At 48.5% G+C, this 24512-nt stretch overlaps 1 protein-coding gene across 1 annotated transcript; it reads left to right on the forward strand.

Annotated features, from left to right (window-relative positions):
• ARPC5L (actin related protein 2/3 complex subunit 5 like) lies at positions 1 to 23854 on the forward strand. Its single transcript, XM_077283570.1, has 4 exons — positions 1 to 364; positions 14594 to 14666; positions 17171 to 17347; positions 22461 to 23854. The coding sequence occupies exons 1-4, from the start codon at positions 219 to 221 to the stop codon at positions 22521 to 22523; spliced, it is 459 nt and encodes a 152-aa protein (XP_077139685.1). The 5' UTR covers positions 1 to 218; the 3' UTR covers positions 22524 to 23854.
• The last annotated feature ends 658 nt before the right edge of the window (positions 23855 to 24512 follow it).

The raw sequence follows: 24512 nt of genomic DNA on the forward strand, positions 1-24512 counted from the left end.
GAGGTCGCTGATGCGTTTCCGCTTCCTTTTCACTCTCCGCCCGCCGGAGCCACCGGAAGCGGAGGGAGCCGGGCGGAAAGGAACGGGAAGCCCGTGACAGTAACCAGCGCCGCCACCTCCCTCCCGGTCGCCCCCGCCATCATTGTGTGCAGTCCCCCGGGTCACCCCCAGAGTGCCGGGACCCCCGCGCTGCCTGTCACACCCCCTCCCTGCCCGCCATGGCCAAGAACACACAGTCGTCGATCTTCCGCAGGGTGGATATCGATGAGTACGACGAGAACAAGTTCGTGGACGACCAACTGCAGGAGGAGCCGGCGGAGCCCCAGGGGCCGGACGAGAGCGAGGTGGACGGGCTCATCAGGCAATATCCTGCGCTGCCGCCGGCCGGGGAGTGGGGACAGCAGCCATTCATTCTCGGTGGTGCCTCGGCTGCCCGTTACTGGGGTGCGGGGGCTGGCGGAGACCCCCAGGCACCAGACCCCTGAGGCACAACGTCTGCCACTGAGAAAGGTCCATTTACAGCTATGGGATTTTCTCTTGACAGAAAGCTCTGCGCTGTGCGGCGGTGGTCCGGTGTCATAACGGAAGGTAATTTGGGCATGGTGATGATTTCAGTACCCGGTGCCCATGATGATGTATATAGCGGCGGTAGGAAAGATGGCATCTAATGATCGGCAGCGGGCTCATGTGGCGAGCCCCTGGACCTATTAATGATGTAGAATGCCCCCATAGATATGAGTGCGATTGGGACATCTCTGCGCTGTACTAAAGGGGTTAATGTCTCCAGCGCCATAGTAACCGCCGTGGTGGTCTCTGGAGCCATAGTAACTAGCAGTGGTGGTCTCTAGAGTCGCGGTGGCCAGCGGCTTTGGTCTCTGGAGGTGCGGTAGCCGGCAGCGGTGGTCTCTGAAGCCGCAGTGGTTGGCAGCGGTGGTCTCTGGAGCCGCAGTGGCTGGCGGCGGTGGTCTCTGGAGCCGCAGTGGCTGGCGGCGGTGGTCTCTGGAGCCACTGTGGCTGGCGGCGGTGGTCTCTGGAGCCGCTGTAGTAGTCAGCAGCGGTGGTCTCTGGAGCCGCTGTGGCCGGCAGCGGTGGTCTCTGGAGCCGCAGTGGTTGGCAGCGGTGGTCTCTGGAGCCGCAGTGGTTGGCAGCGGTGGTCTCTGGAGCCGCTGTGGCTGGCGGCGGTGGTCTCTGGAGCCGCTGTAGTAGTCAGCAGCGGTGGTGGTCTCTGGAGCCGCTGTAGTAGTCAGCAGCGGTGGTCTCTGGAGCCGCTGCAGTAGTCAGCAGCGGTGGTCTCTGGAGCCGCTGCAGTAGTCAGCAGCGGTGGTCTCTGGAGCCGCTGCAGTAGTCAGCAGCGGTGGTCTCTGGAGCCGCTGTGGCCGGCGGTGGTCTCTGGAGCCGCTGCAGTAGTCAGCAGGGGTGGTCTCTGGAGCCGCTGCAGTAGTCAGCAGCGGTGGTCTCTGGAGCCACTGCAGTAGTCAGCAGCGGTGGTCTCTGGAGCCGCTGCAGTAGTCAGCAGGGGTGGTCTCTGGAGCCGCTGCAGTAGTCAGCAGCGGTGGTCTCTGGAGCCGCTGCAGTAGTCAGCAGCGGTGGTCTCTGGAGCCGCTGCAGTAGTCAGCAGCGGTGGTCTCTGGAGCCGCTGCAGTAGTCAGCAGCGGTGGTCTCTGGAGCCGCTGCAGTAGTCAGCAGCGGTGGTCTCTGGAGCCGCTGCAGTAGTCAGCAGCGGTGGTCTCTGGAGCCGCTGCAGTAGTCAGCAGCGGTGGTCTCTGGCGCCGCTGCAGTAGTCAGCAGCGGTGGTCTCTGGCGCCGCTGCAGTAGTCAGCAGCGGTGGTCTCTGGAGCCGCTGCAGTAGTCAGCAGCGGTGGTCTCTGGAGCCGCTGCAGTAGTCAGCAGCGGTGGTCTCTGGAGCCGCTGCAGTAGTCAGCAGCGGTGGTCTCTGGAGCCGCTGCAGTAGTCAGCAGCGGTGGTCTCTGGAGCCGCTGCAGTAGTCAGCAGCGGTGGTCTCTGGAGCCGCTGCAGTAGTCAGCAGCGGTGGTCTCTGGAGCCGCTGCAGTAGTCAGCAGCGGTGGTCTCTGGAGCCGCTGCAGTAGTCAGCAGCGGTGGTCTCTGGAGCCGCTGCAGTAGTCAGCAGCGGTGGTCTCTGGAGCCGCTGCAGTAGTCAGCAGCGGTGGTCTCTGGAGCCGCTGCAGTAGTCAGCAGCGGTGGTCTCTGGAGCCGCTGTAGTAGTCGGCAGCGGTGGTCTCTGGAGCCGCTGTAGTAGTCAGCAGCGGTGGTCCCCAGAGCCGCTGTGGCCGGCGGTGGCCTCTGGAGCCGCTGTAGTAGTCAGCAGCGGTGGTCTCTGGAGCTGCTGCAGTAGTCAGCAGCGGTGGTCTCTGGAGCTGCTGCAGTAGTCAGCAGCGGTGGTCTCTGGAGCTGCTGCAGTAGTCAGCAGCAGTGGTCTCTGGAGCCGCTGTGGCCGGTGGTGGTCTCTGGAGCCGCTGCAGTAGTCAGCAGGGGTGGTCTCTGGAGCCGCTGCAGTAGTCAGCAGGGGTGGTCTCTGGAGCCGCTGCAGTAGTCAGCGGCGGTGGTCTCTGGAGCCGCTGTGGCCGGCGGTGGTCTCTGGAGAGCCGCTGCAGTAGTCAGCAGCGGTGGTCTCTGGAGCCGCTGCAGTAGTCAGCAGCGGTGGTCTCTGGAGCTGCTGTAGTAGTCAGCAGGGGTGGTCTCTGGAGCCGCTGTAGTAGTCAGCAGGGGTGGTCTCTGGAGAGCCGCTGCAGTAGTCAGCAGCGGTGGTCTCTGGAGCCGCTGTAGTAGTCAGCAGCGGTGGTCTCTGGAGCCGCTGTAGTAGTCAGCAGGGGTGGTCTCTGGAGCCGCTGTAGTAGTCAGCAGGGGTGGTCTCTGGAGCCGCTGCAGTAGTCAGCAGCGGTGGTCTCTGGAGCCGCTGCAGTAGTCAGCAGCGGTGGTCTCTGGAGCCGCTGCAGTAGTCAGCAGCGGTGGTCTCTGGAGCCGCTGCAGTAGTCAGCGGCGGTGGTCTCTGGAGCCGCTGTGGCCGGCGGTGGTCTCTGGAGCCGGCAGCGGTGGTCCCAGAATATCACCGATGTCCACTTTTTTTAGTTGGTGTTAATTTTGACTTTCTTAGAAATGGCAGTGTCTTAAGATTTCAGCCGCTAATGTCCACGGTATTGTATTTAGGGGCAAGGACGATACTAAGGTCACAATGTGTCAGAGTAATGAGTCACTGTGGTCCGGTGGCAGACCCCCAGGCCTGTGGGGGTTTAGGTTGCACATTGCAGAGGATTTGCCCCATAGATATTAGTGACTAAGCGGTTTCTATGTAGGCTTACATACAGGGAAAAAATATATATGGTATATATTTTTTTTAATACATGTGCTTGGGGTTAAGCATTATTTTTGTAATTGAGTTTCATTGAAAATTTTGCACAGTTTGTCTTTGACAGCCCCTGCGCTTCACAGTCTATTGCTGGCTGAGGACTGAGTTAACTGAGAATCTGTCAGTGAGCTCACTATGATGTTCTGACTAGGAGTTTGTAACTCTTTTTCTTGGCTCTTGTCTGATCAATGACCACAAACCACATCAAATTCACGTCTTGATTTTGCAGTGAGTGAAAAAAAGAGTAAAATCTGCAGCAGAGAGACGCAGTGAATTTGGGGGGCACAGGTCTTTTTTACGATCTAGTAAAAAAAATATAATAATGCCCGTCTGTTGTCCGGTCCCCCACTTCTGGCTTGCTGTATTTCCTCTTGTGAATGTGGTGTAAGATCATGTATAATGTATGTTTAGGTCTCGCTGCTTTCATCGTTCTCATTTTCTTTCTCCCTCACAGCAGAAGTGTCTGTTGTGGAACCTCAGATCCCAGCAAGTTGTCACCTGGTTTTCTTCTTTCTTTTGCTACATTGTATGCTGTAATCCCCATGACCGGTCCAGTAAGCGCCATACTTGGTGTTGGGTGTGATACTTTGTTTGCTTTTTGCTTTTAGAACACGTTGATAAATAAATTGGTTTATTATACCATAAATATTTATAAAGCTTTTCCTGTGACATCCAGCAGCCTTTACACAGCTCTGCTTCATCCTCTTCTACCAAAGTGATCTTTTTTTTTTTTATATATATATACTTTTTTTTTTTTTTATAAGCCAGCTGGTGGGACAGGCGTTTTCCAAAATCAGAATCCCCCCTTAAAAATTTTGTTCCCCTGGCTGCCTCTGTTTTACACAGCAGATTTCTCTCTGGACAGAAGATTTGCTTCTTATCAACTCCATAAGATCTGTGTCCCCAAAGCAGTTGCCAAACTACAACTCCCATCGTGTCCAGACAGGAGGTGTAGTTTTGCAACAGCGGGAGAGCTTTAGTTTGCGGAACACTGACCAAGAAGGTGCAATTTTTGCAAGAGAAAGCGATTGTCTGCAGCAGAGGTTTTCCAGACTGCCATGTTTTGAAGGTGCACACGTTACACGGGTGTGCCGCTGAATGGACGTCTTTGTAACTCCCTGGCATGGGAGTGACGACTTCTGTAACGAAGGGCTCTCGCCCACCACACCCTGATTATGTTTGACTTTGAATGAGTTGTAAAAAAAAAAAAAAAATCCTGTCTGGTGTAGTAAGGAGCGCTGCATTCCTCCCCACAACCAGAGGACGCGGCCATTGGCTTCTTAGTCACACAGGTAGCTTCGCTTTACTGATGCCCTGAGACTGGCACGACCATGTCTGGGCCTGCGATTTGCAGACGCGACCATCATAGGTTTATTGTGCCTGCTGCTTGCGGCCTGTGACATTGTATCTTTGCCTAGTAACTTTTCACACATATCGTTGTGTATCTAGCTCCGACATTGGTAGTAGGTGGCACGTGGTGGAGCAGGATTTTCCTGTCCGGGAAATTACAGTGGGGCAGCACTTCGTTAAAAAAAAAAAAAAAGGTTGTGATTGTTCCTCTAAGGGCTCATGGGTTTCATAGATAACTCTTATCTGTGATATTCTGTGGGGCCGTGCATATGTCTGATTTTATTTCTTGATCTGTGTGATCAAAATCGGCAATGCAAGTCTATGGGTCTGCGGAAAATATCAGACTGCACTCTGATGCCATCCAAGTGTGATCCGATATTCACAGACTGACAGATTGGAGAAGGTAGATAAACTTTTTTTTTTTTTTTCCTTTTTCTCTCCACCTCTAGGAAAAACTGATGCCGTTCTGATCATGCTCATCGTAACTGATGGAGAGAAAATGATTGTGTGACCCAGGCACTGAAAATATAAACCCCTCAATTGAACTTTTGGGTAAAGTTAAGTGACCGCGAGATACACTCGTTTCTGCGAAAGCGGTCATTACTGCTCTCTCAGGGTGCTTCACTTTGCTAGAGTCCTGAAAATGAGTTTTACCTAGTTTTCTAGTCTGTGTCCATTTACTTGTTCAGATGAGTCTTTTTGGACCTAAAGTTAAGTCGGTGTTCACACTGGAAATATGGCAGCGTGGCGTGTGGACGCAATCAGTTTTGTTGTTAATGTAACACTGAAGATTTCCAACCCGCAAATCCTAATGGAAAATCAGTGTAACCGCTCCATGCGGTCACACCGCTAATGTTTTGGCTGACGGATCAGCGTAAAGTTGTGTTCACAGAGGTTTTATTACATGGGTTCTGCTCCAAAACACACTGAAAATACTTTGAATAAATTTCCTATTGATTCCAATGGGGAAAACTTGCCGAAAGTGTGTTTTTATTATTTTTTTCCCAGCGTTGAGCAAAAAAAAAAAAGAGGAACATGTCAATTAAGATGGGGAAAAAAATAGGATCCAAATTTGTCTGCTAAGTCAATGGAGGCATGAAAAAGAGACCTTTCTATGTAGATATTTCTGCAACAAAAATCCAAGTAAAAAATGTGTGTACTAGAGATGAGCGGACCAGTTCTCAGGACCCCACTCCAGTGTCGGATCAGTGGTACTTGGGGATAGACAGGAGGCTCGTGAATCTTTAATCTTCAGGTGCGGCTTTTGATTCACCGGGGCAGACATCACACCAGCCCTGATAAATCAAGTGCCGCAACGAAGGGTAAGAGATTCATGATCCTCCATTCCAGCCACCAAGTATCGCTGGACTGGGTATAGATGTAATGGAGCCGACCATTACTTAACCCCATGCTTAGAAGTATGGGGGGGTCTTAGCAGTTGGACACAAAGTATATGTACACATGCGAACCAAATTTGGTGCATGTGAATGTCCCCTAGGTGTAATCAGCCGAGGCTGCTGTACGATGTTGGCGTTGATGGGAGGCTGGCTGCATTTTCCCCAAACTTCTGGAAGCTGTGACAGCACAGGGGTAAGAACGTCTGGACTAGTATCAATGAGAAACCCAACATTCAGCATTTATCATTGGCCTCAATGTGAACTGACCCTTATTCCTAATCTGACACCTTTCTCTCCGGCTAATTAACACCCGATATAGTGGTTCATCCTTGTTCCTCCTGCAAGTCCTGGCCTGACGGCGCGCTTTTAGCGGCATTGTATGTGCCTATGATGCTGCTGGATCCGAAATCTGCTGAAAAGTGGGGACTTGAGCTTGTAACATGGACCAGGGAGTGAAGCAGTGGTGTGAACTAGGCCTTATATATGTGATAGGAAGATGCCAAGGTGGACGGACACTAACAAAGAGCAGCCTAGTGTCTGGCAACCTATGCGGTGTGAGTGACCGGCATGTGATGGCACATTCAGGCAGAAGCCAGACCCTCGCCAGTCGGCCCCTGATCACTGGTTGCCTTGCAGACCCCTAGTAAGCATCCTGCACCTACGCTGGCCTGGCTCAGACGCCCTCCTTATAATTCAGGCCTGGCTTCTATAGTGTGCTGGGTAGCTGCTGATCTGTGTGTGCCGGAGTCTGCTCTTATACACACAAGTTGACTTTGCGCTGCCGGTTTATACAGTTACAGCCCCCCGCTCTTCTTTTCCTTTACGTTCTCGTGTAGTGAATCATTACCCGAGCTCTCGCCGGCCTCTGGTTTATACATATCTGCCGCTACGTCACATCCAACATTTCTACCAAATTCCCTATTTTAGAAATGCATCGTCCCCAGCACTAAATATAGGATTGTGACTGGGCGACATCTGTATTCCTGGGGGAAGCATTAAGCCTGCGCTGCCTGTCGTGGATTGTGTGTGTTGAACAGAAATCAGTCACATGAGTGCTGAAGGAAACTCAGACAACATATGTAGTTTAACACAACGCGTTTCGACGGGAAACACCATCTTCTTCAGGTGGACCTGAAAAAGATGGTGTTTCCCATCGAAACGCGTTGTGGTAAACTACATATGTTGTCTGAGTTTCCTTCAGCACTCATGTGACTGATTTCTGTTCAACACACACTCTTATCCTCCCTTGGAGGTATTCAGCTGGAGCTGCGGTGGTGCTTGACAAGTCCACTTTGTCTCCCCTTCCCTGGGTCGATTCCTCTGCTCTCCCCTGTGACTGCTTTCACTTACTTTTATTTGTCGTGGATTGTGAGCTCGCAGGCAGAGGGTCCGCGCCTGGCGTGGATTGTGAGCTCGCAGGCAGAGGGTCTGCGCCTGGTGTGGATTGTGAGCTCGCAGGCAGAGGGTCTGCGCCTGGCGTGGATTGTGAGCTTGCAGGCAGAGGGTCTGCGCCTGGCGTGGATTGTGAGCTCGCAGGCAGAGGGTCTGCGCCTGGCGTGGATTGTGAGCTCGCAGGCAGAGGGTCTGCGCCTGGCGTGGATTGTGAGCTCGCAGGCAGAGGGTCTGCGCCTGGCGTGGATTGTGAGCTCGCAGGCAGAGGGTCTGCGCCTGGCGTGGATTGTGAGCTCGCAGGCAGAGGGTCTGCGCCTGGCGTGGATTGTGAGCTCGCAGGCAGAGGGTCTGCGCCTGGCGTGGATTGTGAGCTCGCAGGCAGAGGGTCTGCGCCTGGCGTGGATTGTGAGCTCGCAGGCAGAGGGTCCACGCCTGTCGCGGATTGTGAGCTCGCAGGCAGAGGGTCCGCGCCTGGCGTGGATTGTGAGCTCGCAGGCAGAGGGTCTGTGCCTGGTGTGGATTGTGAGCTCGCAGGCAGAGGGTCTGCGCCTGGCGTGGATTGTGAGCTTGCAGGCAGAGGGTCTGCGCCTGGCGTGGATTGTGAGCTCGCAGTCAGAGGGTCCACGCCTGTCGCGGATTGTGAGCTCGCAGGCAGAGGGTCCGCGCCTGGCGTGGATTGTGAGCTCGCAGGCAGAGGGTCTGTGCCTGGTGTGGATTGTGAGCTCGCAGGCAGAGGGTCTGCGCCTGGCGTGGATTGTGAGCTTGCAGGCAGAGGGTCTGCGCCTGGCGTGGATTGTGAGCTCGCAGTCAGAGGGTCCACGCCTGTCGCGGATTGTGAGCTCGCAGGCAGAGGGTCCGCGCCTGGCGTGGATTGTGAGCTCGCAGTCAGAGGGTCCATGCCTGTCGCGGATTGTGAGCTCGCAGGCAGAGCGTCCGCGTTAACACTTTGCTGCAATCCCTAACCCTGACTTGACATGCTGGAAGAATTGGGGAGGCATGAAGAAATAGGACTGACAATAAAGCCCTGCATTTATTTTATGTACCCCAACATTGCCATGTTGGCTGTCACTGCAGCACTTATTTTTCTTCTTGATTATATAGATGGCGGTACACAGCTGTGTATCAGGCCGCTGCCGTATAAGGTGAGGAATAAATGTAAAGGTCACAGTTTTAGGTTAGAAATATGGCAGAATCCAGGACATGTTCTTTCTTGCACCAAACCTTTCACATGTTGTAATGAGCATGGTGAGGACTTGATTACGGGGGGGAAACATCACAATTGGGCACAATATAGCGATATTTCATGGCCTCCCCCTTCGCCGCGCCTCGCCGTCCCATCTCCACGCCTCGCCATCCCCTTCGGTGCACCTTCCCACCCCTTGCCCGTTTCAGTTGTTGCTTTTCTTTCCTTGTGTGTTATTTCTGATTGACATGTCAAATGTGGTGTTCCCAGAAATTTCTTTAGTTATTTGCTAAATTAAAAGTTATCATCTTCAACAGGATCGGTGAGAACTGTGATGAGATCAGTGGGGGGTTGAGTGCTAGTACCCCCAATTATTCCAAAATTGTGGCTCAAAATGTCCCTATCGGACCGGAGCCATGGCCGCTCATGCACCTCACAGCTTCTTTCATTGTCTATGGGACTGTTGAAGATAGCAGCGTACAGCATTATGCAGGTCGGACGGCCACCAATGCGTTATCCTCTCTCCTGTGTATAGGTGATAACTTTTAATGTTGGGAATAACCCTGCTAGGCCTCTTTGAGGCTTGAATACAAGTATGGTGGCCGTGCACCATCACTGCATGGAGCCGGCTCAGGAGTTGAGCATGCGCCATGTAATGTGGGTGCCGTCTGTGTTACACAGCTGGGTGATGCGATTGGAGCGAGCTGGTCACATCAGTTTATTCTCCGAGATGCCGCTGTCAATCATAAATAGTCTCCGTCACTCTGGAGCCCAATCGCACCTTTGGAGTGATTTTGTGGGGTGCCAATGGCTTGCCATGGCAGCCAAGGGAATTCGTGTCTGCCGTGGTTTTATGGTTATGACCAGCCTGTGGCCTGGGTTGCATAGGAAGCCAGTGATGTTACAATACACATTACTACTTCGGTATTGCAGTGTATTATAGAGGTGATCAGGAGATTGCAGGTTCAAGTCTCTCAAGGGGCCTGCAAATTAAAATAATAAAATATTAAAAAAATATGTTTTAATGTATAAAAAAAATAAGATTGATTTGCCCTCCTATTTCCCCAGACCTATATATCAAAACGGAGAAATATAAAAATATGTTCGTATTGGGTATTGCTGCTTGAGTAATTGTTCAAACTAAAAAAAAAAAAAAAAAAATCACAGGATGAACTCCAAAAAAAAAAAAGGAAACTGGAAGAAGAAATCAAGAATGCAAAAATGTCTTTGCCTAGTTCTTAAGGGGTTAATATGTTAAATCAGCCCCATAATTTTTTTTTAATCAATATTCTTAGAATCATTCAGTACTCCATTATTACTGGGAAAGTGTTAGGGGTTTTATTCTTCCTACATTAGATTATCTGGGGTCGTTCTGTATTTATAAGTATGAATGTTCTGAATGATTAGGAAGCCGCGTCGTGCGAAACGTCCGGTGTGTGTGAATGTTATTCAGTAGTATTCAGGTCTTAATAGGATTTAGTAAGAACAGAGGTGAAAAGATTTGTGTAGACACGGTGCGCCCTGCGCTGCAGCTCTCGCCTCCTCTCTACCAGCGGGAAGTCCCAGCACAATTGTAATCAATAATACGCCGGCCCGCTGCAGGTCGTCATACCGCCTCTATTTATGGAGAAACCCCACTGCTCAGCAGCACATTGTGCACCGAGAGCTTGATGTGTCAGTAGAAAATCACCTGTTCTGTAAATCATTTTTTTTTCTATTTATAGAAAAAAAAATATTATAAATCATAAATCTTGCAATTTTAGACTCTTACTTCCAGTGTTATCAGATGTGTATAGAGGTGTAATCAGTCATTGTACAGGAGGAGGAGGTGAGCTGTGACATCACCTATTGTGAATGGTGGATCCTGTTATCTACTGTATATAGAGGTGTTATCAGTCATTGTACATGAGGAGGAGGTGAGCTGTGACATCACCTATTGTGAATGGTGGATCGTGTTATCTACTGTATATAGAGGTGTCACCTCCTCCTCATGTACAATGACTGATGAGCTGTGACATCACCTATTGTGAATGGTGGATCCTGTTATCTACTGTATATAGAGGTGTTATCAGTCATTGCACAGGAGGAGGAGGTGAGCTGTGACATCACCCATTGTGAATGGTGGATCGTGTTATCTACTGTATACAGAGGTGTTATCAGTCATTGTACATGAGGAGGAGGTGAACTGTGACATCACCTATTGGGAATGGTGGATCCTGTGTTATCTACTGTATATAGAGGTGTTATCAGTCATTGTACAGGGGGAGGAGATGAGCTGTGACATCACCTATTGTGAATGGTGGATCCTGTGTTAACACCTCTGTATACAGTAGATATCAGTCAATATACAGGAGGAGGTGAGCTGTGACATCACCTATTGTGAATGGTGGATCCTGTGTTATCTACTGTATATAGAGGTATCAGTCATTGCACAGGAGGAGGAGGTGAGCTGTGACATCACCTATTGTGAATGGTGGATCCTGTGTTATCTACTGTATATAGAGGTATCAGTCATTGTACAGGAGGAGGAGGTGAGCTGTGACATCACCTATTGTGAATGGTGGATCCTGTGTTATCTACTGTATATAGAGGTATCAGTCATTGTACAGGAGGAGGAGGAGGTGAGCTGTGACATCACCTATTGTGAATGGTGGATGCTGTTACCTACTGTATATAGCGGTGTTATCAGTTATTGTAGAGAAGGAGGAGCTGAGCTGTGATATCACCTATTGTGAATGGTGGATCCTGTGTTATCTACTGTATATAGAGGAGTTATGTCATTGTACATGAGGAGGAGGTGAGCTGTGACATCACCTATTGTGAATGGTGGATCCTTCCTGTGTATCTACTGTATATAGAGGTGTTATCAGTCATTGTACAGGAGGAGGAGGTGAGCTGTGACATCACCTATTGTGAATGGTGGATCCTATGTTATCTACTGTATATAGAGGTGTTATCAGTCATTGTACAGGAGGAGGAGGTGAGCTGTGACATCACCTATTGTGAATGGTGGACCCTGTGGTCTGTATACCTGATAGATATTTATGTTTTGAATATCTGTAAGAACATAATACATTTGGCATTGATTACAGCAGGTAATGTTCCCTTTATCCCCCGATCCTCGTACATATCTGTAGTGACCCGGGTTATAGTATCTTCCCCACTACTTGTGCTCCACCAGCGCGGTGTAAGGATGGATAATGACTGACACATTTCCCCGCGCAGCGTCATTGTTTATCCTATGAACAGGTTTGTCCTGTTTTATAAAATCTTCAAAAATGATTGTCAATTTTCCAGTACCCCAGTGTAAGGAGAACACGTGTACGCCGGTAATGTGGGATTTTCCCTTACATTGTGTACTTGTAGGGTTATTGAAAAAATCAGAAAATACATTGTTTATCTTGTGCTGTTCCTTGCTTACAGTCCCACGCTGCGTTTACAATTTAACTGGCTTCAGAGCTGGAATCACAGTACTTCTACAAAGCATACCCTGATAAATTATATTTTCGGAAGTGTACTTTTGACTTTAGGCACTGTTGGAACATTATTGTAGGCCTGGGAAGCTGTTAATGTGTCTCACAACATGCCAGCAGTTTTCTAGGACTAGGAGCAGAATTGTGAATGCAGCTCTGGATTACTGTACATTGCAGGCTGTAATCCGGGGTCTGTGCAAGACAAGTAACTTCATGTATATGGCGGTCCTGTGACCTCTGTGTTAATGGATTGGGGGGGAATGATGCTTTATTATATTTACTATGGGATTGACAACCGTTGCCAGTATTGGGCCCCCGTGTCTGACGGAGACACAGGACCCCGTTCTTGTGATCGGCTTGAGTCCAAGTGGTCAGACACTTCTCACCTATCCTGTGTACTACCCCTTTAAAGGGCTCTCCCAAGTGGTCCCAAAAGAGCAGCAATCATGTAAAATCACAAAATGATATAATACTCACCCTCTTCGGGTCCAGCGCTGGCTCTCCGCTGCTGCTCTTGACTGTATTTTGGCATCACAACTACAGCTTGCATCACCGCTGCAGCCAATCACTGATCTTGTTGTTTACATCATCAGAGATGCTGAGCTCTGTGATTTGCTGCAGCGCTGATGTACGTGGTCTATGTCAGAGAGTCGGCACTGGACCTGGGAAGGGTGAGTATTTGGTTTTATTTTACGTGACTGCTGTTGTTTAGGGGCCCCGTTTTTTTTGTTGTTTTTTTTTAAAGGTGGAAACTCTCTTTTATTTTAGATAAATTCTAGTTTTAAAGATAATCCCGGATATATAAATATGAATCACTAGATAGACTATAAGTCTATGATCACTGGAGGTCTGGTTTCCGTCCTCTGAGAATGGAGCGTTAGTGGGCATGTGCGACCACTACTCCTACAACGGTGGTCGCACATGCTCATTACCTTATTTCTTGTACTAATAGTCAGCCCCCTGGCGCTCATGCCGGTTCTGCGAATAGGTGATGTTTATGGGACAAGTTTTTTTTTTTTTTTTTAATACTTTCATAGATCATTTTAATGACTGTTAACCCTTTAATATCCAGAAAGACGAAAGATTGATTTCTCCCCCATTAAATCATTTCGAGTGAAACCTGCCCGATTATAAGAAACGTGTCGGATAGTGACAGATGCGTAGAACCTGGACTCCAGACATGGCACATGGATAGGAACTATGCCATTCTTGCCCAGAGGTCCATTGGTGTTTTTCGGCATCGGCAGGAGAATGGGTGAAAAGGCGGCCATGTGTGATCATATGATTAACAGACTGTTAGATCTGTTTGTAGCATTGTCCTCAAAAATTGAGAATTTTCTGAATTACCTGAATATTGGTCGTATGTTACCTGCCGGGGTCGGACCTGACATCTGGTTGGTGGAGAATGGGGCCATAGTTCTGACCTTTGTGTGACTTAGATAAGGGAGGAATGTCCCGTATGGCGGTGCCCTTGGACCATGTCTTACAATATGAGATGAGGGAATAGTAAGAAGCCAGGTATTCCCATACATGTGTGTATCTACAAGGTGACTCGCCTGGACTGCCTGGCATATTTTCATTGCCCCCTGATGTGCAGGACTTGACGTTTTTTAGACCCAGCTTTTCCCCGGACTCATTAGGCTTTGTTCACACGTTGCTTTTTTTGCAGCGTTTTCTTTTTTTTTTCATGCAACTTAAATGCTGAGATTTCACAAATCTCCTGCACACACTTGTCTTTCCATACTGAATTGAAATATTACAGCATCAAGTCCTTCAGTGTTTTTGCATCGTAGACAGTAGATTTCAAAGAACACAGTAATGCATTTTTGCTGCTTTTTTGGGGGGGTGATTAAAGGGGTTGTCCACTACTAGGATGAATGTTTGCCCCTGTTAAAATAAAAACACTTATGCTGCCCTCCTGTTACGGCATAGTTACAGCGGTGGCGGCACTTGCATCACGTAACTGTGCGCCCAATCAGTGGTGGTGTCACTGTCCCGCCTTCGGGCGCCTAAGTAATCAAAAAGTAGTGACAGCTGCGGAGAGAGAGGAAGCGGCGTTGATTGGCCACAGTGATGGCGTGACATAATGTCACGTGATCCCCGGGAGAGCCAGTGCCGGCATCCCTGGAATGGTGTTGGCACCAGAGGCGAGTATTGGGGATGGGGTTCAATGTATGCCACCACTGTCTGGGTGTATAGCGCTGTACATGGCACATGGGGTCTGATAGATAAAGTGATTCTTTATCATAGTTAAAGGTTTGTGAGCACACAGCGGCTCTTGTGAGGCTGAATAATCCGTTTTTTGCTTTTGTTGTGTAAATGGATCCCCTATACTTTGTGTCAAGGCTAAGTGAGTATTTCTCCATGTCTTCCCTGCCCCGGTCATCTGTGGCTTCCATTTCTTTACGGTATCCTCCTTAACAGCGCTCCGTACAGGGGACCTGCTCCGCGCCTTCCACGCTGCCTTCCGGAACTCTGCAGTCAACTCCAAAAACCAAATAGTAAAGGTGAGTCCACCGCTCCAACCCGGAGCCCTCCATCATTTTCCGGGAGATGGCGGGATGGAATATTCATGGGGCTGGCCGGCTTTTTGGACACAGGCGATGGGATATCTCCCATTTATCTAAACACAGCATTCATCATGTATAAGACAATGAAGGTCCTACATGTACACTGCCTCGCCATTCACACAGGGAACATGGGGGTCTCAGCAATTGAAACCCCACCAATCAATCATACGTTTGTCACTGATCCTGTGATTAGGTTGGTGACTGCTGTTCATGAGGGAGGTCCAGATGGGTTTTACCTGTACGTAAGATTGTATCCAAAATTAAAGGGATTGTCTTTTTTTTTTTTTTAATTGAAGCTTGGCTATTCTATAATGAAAGGTTATCCTGTGTTATTCTAATGTTTTCTATTTTAAAGGGATCCTGCAAACAGGATTAGGACCCCAAACCATCACCCTTGTAGTAACTAACTGGTTCGCAATGCTGATGGTCTGTATTGTGGCATAGTTACATGGCTGTAATGCGTCAAGGGGGCGGAGCCTCTCTTGAATAGTCACACTGTCCCATCCTCCTCATGACTTGATTTTATTTTAGTTATATAGCCCTAACATATTCCGAAGCGCTTTAGTTTTGCACACATTATCATCACTGTCCCCATTGGGGCTCACAATCTACATTCCCTATCAGTATGTGAAGGACCCACGGAAACACGGGGAGAACATACAAACTCCTCGCAGATGTTATATTTGGTGGAAGATGAACCTGGGACCCCAGTGCTGCAGAGCGACAGTACTAACCACTGAGCCACCGTGCTTGCATTCAGGGATTTTCGTTTTAGGAGCAGACAAAGCGTTCATCCCAAAAATGGCTTCACTGCATAACCGATGCAAACAGAAGCAGAAGGACCCCACTGATCACTAAGGGGTCCGCCTGGATGGGGAAAAATTAAAGCATGCAGAACGCTTCCCCCCCCAACCACCTCCGTTCTAAAAACAACAGACACATAATGTAACCCAGAAGGACCCCATAATAATCAGTGGGGTTTTTGGACATAAATTCTTTCTGTTCCTTGAACGGAATCTCTGAACACGTGTGGGCCCGTCATTGCGGCCTGCTATTGAGCCTGTCCAATGTAATTCCCGAGGGGAATGTCTACCTCAACTGACAGCTAGATTTAGCAAAAAATGTCCTTTTTTAATTTATTTATTTTTGTTCTCAAATTTGAAAGGGGTTATCCAGGGAAAAGTTACCGCTTATCTACAGGACTCCGCTAGGAACTGCTCTGATCGATAGACTATCCCCGTCAGAGTGTAGCGGCAGCGCCCGTGCCTAACCGGGGCTCCTCATGTTCCCTATATTGCTGGTGAGCGCTGGGCTCTGCTTTTTTTTTGGCAGTCCCATAGAGAAAGAATGGAGCAGGCGTCTGACCTATTCCAATAGGGATGAAAGTGCCGCTTTCTGCTGATCAGTGAAGGTCCCAGTGGTCGGACCTCCACCGATCAATAAGATTTGGACAATCTTGAAGATGGATGATGATTTGTTTTCACGGATAGCCTCTCCAAGGACATTGCCCATTCTTGTGCCAGTCTAACAAGATGGACCATGCTGTAAAGTAGCACAAACTGAGTCCATTTAGGGTATGTTCACACGATGCGGTTTTTGCTGCGGATCCGCAGCGGATTTGCAGCTGCGGATCCGCAGCAGTTTTCCATGCAGGGTACAGTACAATGTTACCCTATGGAAAACAAAATCCGCTGTGCCGACGATCCTTTTTTTCGCAGGCAAATCCGCGCGGATTTGCCTGCAGAAAAAAAGAAGTACCATGTCAATTCTTTCTGCGGATTCCGCTGCGGGTTTCCAACAGCACCAATAGGAAACTGCAGTTGGAAACCCGCAGTGGAATCCGCAGTAGAAAAAGGACACAAATCAGCGGTGAAAAGCACCGCGGGTTTTCACTGCGGATTTTCCCAAAAAAGGACCTGAAAAATCCGCAGTGAAAAAAGGATCGTGTGAACAAGCCCTTAAACAGTTTTTTTCAGGGATTCAGACAGAACATCCAACACAAGGGCCCAAAATGCAGTGTGAATGGCCTCTTACAAGAATCCAAGCAGGTGGGAAGAATCTTTGTGTTCCGGGGAGGGTCCTTTCTAATCTTTATAGCCACGTTTTTACATTCAGTAGTAAAGATTAGAAGAGAGGGATACAGATTCTTTCACCCTGTTGTATCCAGCCGGGGCATCTGGGCAGACGACTGAGCCCGTAGACCGTGCACAAGCTTCTGGGTGTTTTACAGCCCTTTCTGAGATTCGTACACTGTTCTCTTAAGGGTCTGGATAATACCCAGGTGTCGAATGTATAAACTCATTTCCAGGAGGAACAATGGAGGAACGGCACAATTCGAGAGTACAAAGGAACTTGCAGGTTTTCCAGGCAGGGAATGTTGTACGATGATTTCTTCTTGTTCCTGCCTCTGTAATGACGCTCTCACCACTTTCTGACTGCAGGAACGTACCCAGGCAATAGTACTGAAGGTCCTGACATCTTTTAAAAGCAACGAGATTGAGCAAGCGGTAAAAACACTGGATCGCAACGGGATCGACCTGCTAATGAAATATATCTACAAAGGGTTTGAAAAGCCCACAGAGAACAGCAGTGCTATATTGCTACAGTGGCACGAAAAGGTAGGAGTGAAAATAGTGCATGACGAACGAGCGACTGTCCAACCCCATCCATCACCGGTACAGACCATGCGGTGACCATAACTGGGAAGAACCGTGAAGACCAACTGTGTTTCTACATGGTCCTGCAGTGTGGTTTTCCATTGAGACTTCAACATGGAGCTCAGGGGGCAAATACTCTGGTAATATTGGCTCCTACTATATAGACCATACTAGCAGTGTAGCAGAAGATGTCAGGGGGTCATATATCACATATATGTGGAAGAAGCTGGACAATTAAACGCAAAAGCACTCTGCAAACCTCGAGATTCTTAGAACACTTTTTGATCAAAGTGTATGAGCCCACCTGTCAATGGTGAGAACGCAATGTACTTGCACCTTATTATTATTATTATTATTAATATAGCACCATTAATTCCATGATGCTGTACATGAGAAGGGGTTACATCAAAATACAAATATCACTTAAAGCAAACAAAACTAACAATGACAGACTGATACAGAGGGAAGGGGACCCTGCCCTTGCGGGCTTACATTCTACAGGATTATGGGGAAAGAGACAGTAGGTCGGGGGTTGCAGTAACTCCGATGGTGTTGAGGTGGCCGTGTGGTCATTGCAGGCTGTAAGCTTTTTTGAAGAGATGGGTTTTCAGGTTCCGTTTGAAGGATCCAAATGTGGTGGATAACCGGATGTGTTGGGGCACAGAATTCCAGAGGATGGGGGATATTCGGGAGAAGTCTTGGAGGCGATTAAGTGAGGAGCGAATAACGTGGAGGAGAGAAGGAGGTCTTGGGAGGTCTGGAGATTACGTGAGGGGAGATATTGAGAGATTAGTGTGGAAATATACAGAGGAGAAAGGTTATGGATGGCTTTGTAAGTCAGTGTCAGTAGTTTAAACTGGATACACTGGGAAATTGGGAGCCAGTGAAGAGCTTTGCAAAGAGGGAAGCAGGAGTGTAGCAAGGAGAGAGATTAATTAGTCGGGCAGCAGAGTTAAGGATGGACTGGAGAGGTGCGAGAGTGTTAGAAGGTAGGCCACAGAGGTGGATGTTGCAATAGTCGAGGCGGGAGATGATTAGGGCATGCACAAGCATTTTGGTAGTGAGGGTTGAGGAAAGGACGGATTCTGGAAACATTTTTGAGCTGGAGGCGACAGGAGGTGGCGAGAGCTTGGATGTGCAGTTTGAAGCACAGGACTCTGGTCAAGGGTTACTCCGAGGCAGCAGATTACCGGGACGGGAATGTGTGAATTCATTTATTGTGATGGGTAGATCAGGTAGGGAAGGTGTGCAAGATGGAGGAAAGATATTTAGTTCAGATTTGTCCACATTGAGTTTGAGGAAGCGAGAGGAGGAGGATATGGCTGATAGACTCTCTGGGATTCTGGAGAGCAGAGAGGTGACATCTGGGCCAGAGAGGTAGATCTGAGTGTCATCAGCATATAGATGGTACTGGAAGCCATAGGACCTTATGAGTTGTCCCAGGCCGAGTGTATAGATTGAGAAGAGTAAAGGTCCTAGGACAGAGCCTTGAGGGACACCAACAGAGAAGGGGCGAGATGAAGAGGTAGTATGGGAGTAGGAAACGCTAAATGTGAGGTTGGAAAGGTATGAGGAGATCCAGGATAGGGCAAGGTCTTTGACACCAAAGGAAGAGGGGATCTGTAGTAGGAGGCAGTGATCAACTGTGTCGAAGGCAGAGGACAGGTCGAGAAGGAGGAGTATAGAAAATTGTCTGTTAGCTTTGGCTGTAAGTAAGTTGTTCGTAAGTTTGGTCCGGGCGGTCTCAGTGGAATAGTGGGGATGGAAGCCAGATTGTAGGTTGTCGAAGAGCGAGTTAGATGTAAAGTGATAGGAACGTTCAGCATGGACGTGCTGCTCATGTAGTTTGGAAGCAAATGGGAGCAAAGATATGGGTCGATAGCTGAACATAGCGCTCCGGTCAAAGGAAGGCTTTTTGAGGATAGGTGTGATTGTGGCATGTTTGAAAGCAGTGGGGAAGGTAGCAGAAGTTAGTGATAATGTGTGGCAAAGTCCTGGGCAGAGATGAGGGAAGGTGGAGGAGGGAGTTAAAAGTGTTGAATAACGGTTTGTGGTTGTAGGATAAGGAAGATACGAAGGTTGTGAAGTAGGCCTGTTTAGCAGAGGTGAGAGCTGATTTGAATGTGAGTGTTGCTTGTTTGATTGCAGTGAAATCATCTTGCGAATGCGTTTTCTTCCAACGCCACTCTCCAATTCTGGATACTTACCGAAGCGTTTTAGTGATGTTATTGTGCCAGGGTTGTCTATTGATCCGTCACACTCTGCTATGCATGACAGGGGCGACTGTGTCAATAGCTGATGCGAGAGTAGCATTGTAGAAAGTGGCACTGTCTGTGTCGTGGAGTGAGGATATGGAGGACAGTGGCCAAATAGTCAGAGAGGATGCAAGTGTCTAGATATGCGAGGTTTCTGTGGGGGTGCGCATGTTGCTGGACGTGGGTGACAGGTGTCGAGGACAGTGATGAGAAAGTGAGTAGATGGTGGTCAGATAGAGGGAGAGGGGAGGTTGTCAAGTTAGATAGGGAGCAGAAACGGGTGAAGACCAGGTCTAATTTGTGTCAGTCTGTGTGGGTGGCTGAGGAGGACCACTGATTAAGTCCAAAAGATGAAGTAAGGGGCAGGACAAGCACCTGCGTATTCTTTCACTGCTATAAGTAGTATTGTCTGGATTTTCTTCGCTATGCATCATGAGCCGTGGCTGCTTTCCAGGTCCATGTGCGCCATGTTTCCAAGATGGCTGTACCTTATTCTTCTCAACTTCATTTGGCGCACAGAATTTAGTCTGTATAGGACCAAACCCGAAGAGAGGCAGATGGTCTCACACACTTCCATCAGTATGTGCGTGGTTTCACTGGTATGAATATTGGATTTCATGCATCCAATGTTTGCAGAGTGCCGTAACGTATCGTTTGTATTAGAGATCAGCAGATCGATTTGTTGGACTCTTGTCCAGCGTCCAGGTCAGTGTTATCTGGTGGCTAGACCTTCCATCGTCCCCCACTCGGCTTCTGATTTGTCAGGGCTGGCGCAAGGTCATCCATGCGACATGCCACACAAATGACGCCATGCCAGCCCGGGATGTAATTACAACCGCACTGGTCGTCCCATTGGTTTTGTTACCTATTCCACAATGAAGACATGCCAACTACCCACGTGACCACTGCAGCCAATCCATAACCTTCTGTAATGATGGCAGCACAGCCAGTATATGATATCCTCACCTGCAATAATTTTTCAGTAGAAGGTAGAATGCAATAGCGACAGTTCCTAGAAATATCTTGTTCCTCTACTGCTATCATTTTATGTGATTGTCATAATGCTGCTTAAATGAAGTCGGCATCTCAAAGGCGTCCCTCTCTCCTGCTTTCTCCAAGTATAGCGGCATTGATATGATATAGTGAGATCTCTAAGATCCTGTAATTGCCAGCTTGTGGAGGGTTTCCGTGTACACACACAGCTCCGCTACGACAACAGTACACACACATACACACAGCTCAGCCACGACAACTGTACACACACATACACACTGCTCAGCTACGACAACTGTACACACACATACACACTGCTCAGCTACGACAATAGTACACACACATACACACTGCTCAGCTACGACAACAGTGCACACAGAAATACACTGCTCAGCTACGACAACACTACACATACACACATCTCACCAATGACAACCGTACACACAGCTCAGCTACGACAACATTACACATACACACAGCTCAGCTACGACAACAGTACACACAGCTCTGCTACCACAGCAGTACACACAGCTCGGCTACCACAGCAGTACACACAGCTCGGCTACCACAGCAGTACACACAGCTCGGCTACCACAGCAGTACACACAGCTCGTCTACCACAGCAGTACACACAGCTCGGCTACCACAGCAGTACACACAGCTCGGCTACCACAGCAGTACACACAGCTCGGCTACCACAGCAGTACACACAGCTCGGCTACCACGGCAGTACACACAGCTCGGCTACCACGGCAGTACACACAGCTCGGCTACCACGGCAGTACACACAGCTCGGCTACCACAGCAGTACACACAACTCGGCTACCACAGCAGTACATACAGCTCGGCTACCACGGCAGTACACACAGCTCGGCTACCACGGCAGTACACACAGCTCGGCTACCACGGCAGTACACACAGCTCGGCTACCACGGCAGTACACACAGCTCGGCTACCACAGCAGTACATACAGCTCGGCTACCACAGCAGTACACACAGCTCGGCTACCACAGCAGTACACACAGCTCGGCTACCACAGCAGTACACACAGCTCATCTACCACGGCAGTACACACAGCTCGGCTGCCACAGCAGTACACACAGCTCGGCTACCACAGCAGTACACACAGCTCGGCTACCACAGCAGTACACACAGCTCGGCTACCACAGCAGTACACACAGCTCGGCTACCACAGCAGTACACACAGCTCGGCTACCACAGCAGTACACACAGCTCGGCTACCACAGCAGTACACACAGCTCGGCTACCACAGCAGTACACACAGCTCGGCTACCACGGCAGTACACACAGCTCGGCTACCACGGCAGTACACACAGCTCGGCTACCACGGCAGTACACACAGCTCGGCTACCACGGCAGTACACACAGCTTGGCTACCACGGCAGTACACACAGCTCGGCTACCACGGCAGTACACACACATATCTCAGCTACGACTATGGCTATGACACTTGCTTGTGTGACCTGCTCCTCGTCTCTGCTGCCTAAGCTCTGATACACTCTATATAGAGACTGAAGAGCCGTTCCTGCCAGGACCTTAAGGTCACATGAGAATGTCACAAGACCAAACGTTCCTGATGTGATCCTCAATCTTCACATAGACCGAACAGTGGACTAGGGATCCATGGCTCCCTGCTCCACCATTCTATGCAGCAGTAGCTCTGTCCTCCCTCCTGGGACTGGGCCATGAAATCAGGACTGTTCTGCTGCATCTGGGACAGTTGGGGGGTATGGGATGCGAGTTTATCAACGTGTCTAATCTGTCTGCTGGTGATGTAACAGGGTCTTTCTTTCCTTCCCGCACAGGCATTAGTAATAGGAGGCCTTGGCTCCATAGTCCGAGTTCTGACCTCACGGAAAACTGTGTAAAAGACTGTATCAGCTGAATGGAGACGTTTGTTTCGGGGCTCCAGCGCAGTGAAGGAAGAGTGGATGCAGAGGCCCATCGGTCTGCAGAGTCCTATATATTAAACTGTTTTGGAAAATTCAATTGGGAATGCTTCTTATTACTGACTGTGGACGAGACATGAATGTATGTTTGTTTAATGGGGTATATTTTGTTCCAAGCACCAGTCCTCCGTAGCAAGGCAATGTAAACTGACAAAGATGAGGAATTTTCTTAAGATGGGCGAGCAGCGAAATTGACTAAAACAAGCCAAGAGACACCTCCAAATCCGACCAAGCCAAGAGGGTCCGCTCACGTAGCGAGGCTGCGCCAAAGTCCCAAATTCTGTGCCCTTCTTACTCGCCAGCTAGAATTCCCAAATAAAAAAACGCCAGCGAGATTAGCATCAGACCCGATTCTTTTGGGGTCCCAGGACTGGTGGCTTTTTATTTGTTAACTTGTACATACAGGATTTTAGGAGTTCCTTGAGTTCGGTCTTACTTGAAATGACAGCTTTAACCCTTTCCTCTGCCCCAGAGGCTGTGGCAGCGCGGCGGCGTTTCTTCCACGGGAGGAGATGCCAGCTACTGTGGCACAGAAAGGGTCAAAGCCTCGTAGTGATTGGGGGAAATAAAAATGAAAAAAATAAAAAGCAAAAAAATGTGTTTTGTGATGTTTCTAAATTAAACCTGCAGTATCGCTGGGGGCGCTCTGGTATTCTTTGTCCCGACGAAGGGTGTTTTGGAGAAAGAGGACCACTCTCCTGCAGTGCCCACTGCTCTACTGATACCTGTAAACTATTAAACTTACAGCTTCCATGAGTGAAGTGATGGAAAGACTTTTGTTTTATCTTTGTGTTAATTGGTTGATACTTTGTATTTCTTTTTTTGCCTTTAGAAGCAACATTGCATGATTCACCCTTGAATATTTATTTTGTTTTACCCAGTAACATACATGGTCCTGGGCAGAATTGTCCTGCTGCAGGCAATGTGCTGAATTTGGGAGCCGGCGGTGGTGGCGGCTCATCCGGTAGGTTGTTCTGAGCCATTTCACCTACATCTAACGACCCTTCCCGTAGAACATGCAATGTTGCTCTTACTGTAGCAGGGGCTTAGGCTTTGGGATATTCCTGAAGAGCAGTGTTGTCTAGTATGTGATGTGTGCCCCAGTGACCACTGGGGGCCAAAGGCCGCATTGGGGCCAACACCATCCATTAGACACACCTGCTTCATACAAAACTGAATGTGGGTTTATTGTCCCGAGAAGGATTATCTGTAAAGTGCCTGCTACATCAATAAATCTCTTGGATCACTGATTGCAAATGGTTTTGTTTGTAGACAGATCGAATTATTTTTTTTTTTTCCTTTGCTGTCGCCTCGTCTGGGCACTGTGGGTTTACTTTTAATAAATCTGTTCATCTCATAGCTTAAAAAAAAAAAAGAAAGTGTGTATGTGTGTATATAAAATATATAAAAAAATATATAAAATATTAATTACATTATATATTAAATATGATATTTATTTTTTGTTTATTTTACTCAATCCCACAGCGCTTTACAAACATTATTTACCAGTAAATATAATATATATCTGTCGTCTGCAAGGTGCTCTGTATGTTTTAATGTATTGGTATAACTTTCAGAAATTCCGTATGTTCTAATGGGGTAGTTTAGTCATATGCAGGGTCGGACTGGCCCAACGGAGAACAGGAGAATCCTCCGGTGGGCCGCCATGCAGGAATACACTGTGTTCCAAATTATTATGCAAATAATATTTCCTCATATTTTCTCTAAATTACCTACCTGAATTTCAGTCATTGTTATTTTCCAGTCATCTACTATTCTAGTATAATTGCAATGTTTTGGAACAAACTGCCTATGAAAACAGCATCTTTTTTTAAAAAAAAATAAATACTCAAAATGCATGTTCCAAATTATTATGCACAGCAGAGTTTTCAACCTTTTTTTTTTATT

This window comes from Ranitomeya variabilis, chromosome 2, assembly GCF_051348905.1.
Source record: "Ranitomeya variabilis isolate aRanVar5 chromosome 2, aRanVar5.hap1, whole genome shotgun sequence".
Taxonomy (NCBI): domain Eukaryota; kingdom Metazoa; phylum Chordata; class Amphibia; order Anura; family Dendrobatidae; genus Ranitomeya; species Ranitomeya variabilis.

Bases quoted from the DNA above. Each gene is read 5' to 3' on its own strand.
- ARPC5L (XM_077283570.1), top strand. From the start codon at position 219: ATGGCCAAGAACACACAGTCGTCGATCTTCCGCAGGGTGGATATCGAT. The intron at 365-14,593 runs ATATCCTGCGCT...AGCGCTCCGTAC, and splicing joins GTGGACGGGCTCATCAGGCA to AGGGGACCTGCTCCGCGCCT. The intron at 14,667-17,170 runs GTGAGTCCACCG...TTCTGACTGCAG, and splicing joins CCAAAAACCAAATAGTAAAG to GAACGTACCCAGGCAATAGT.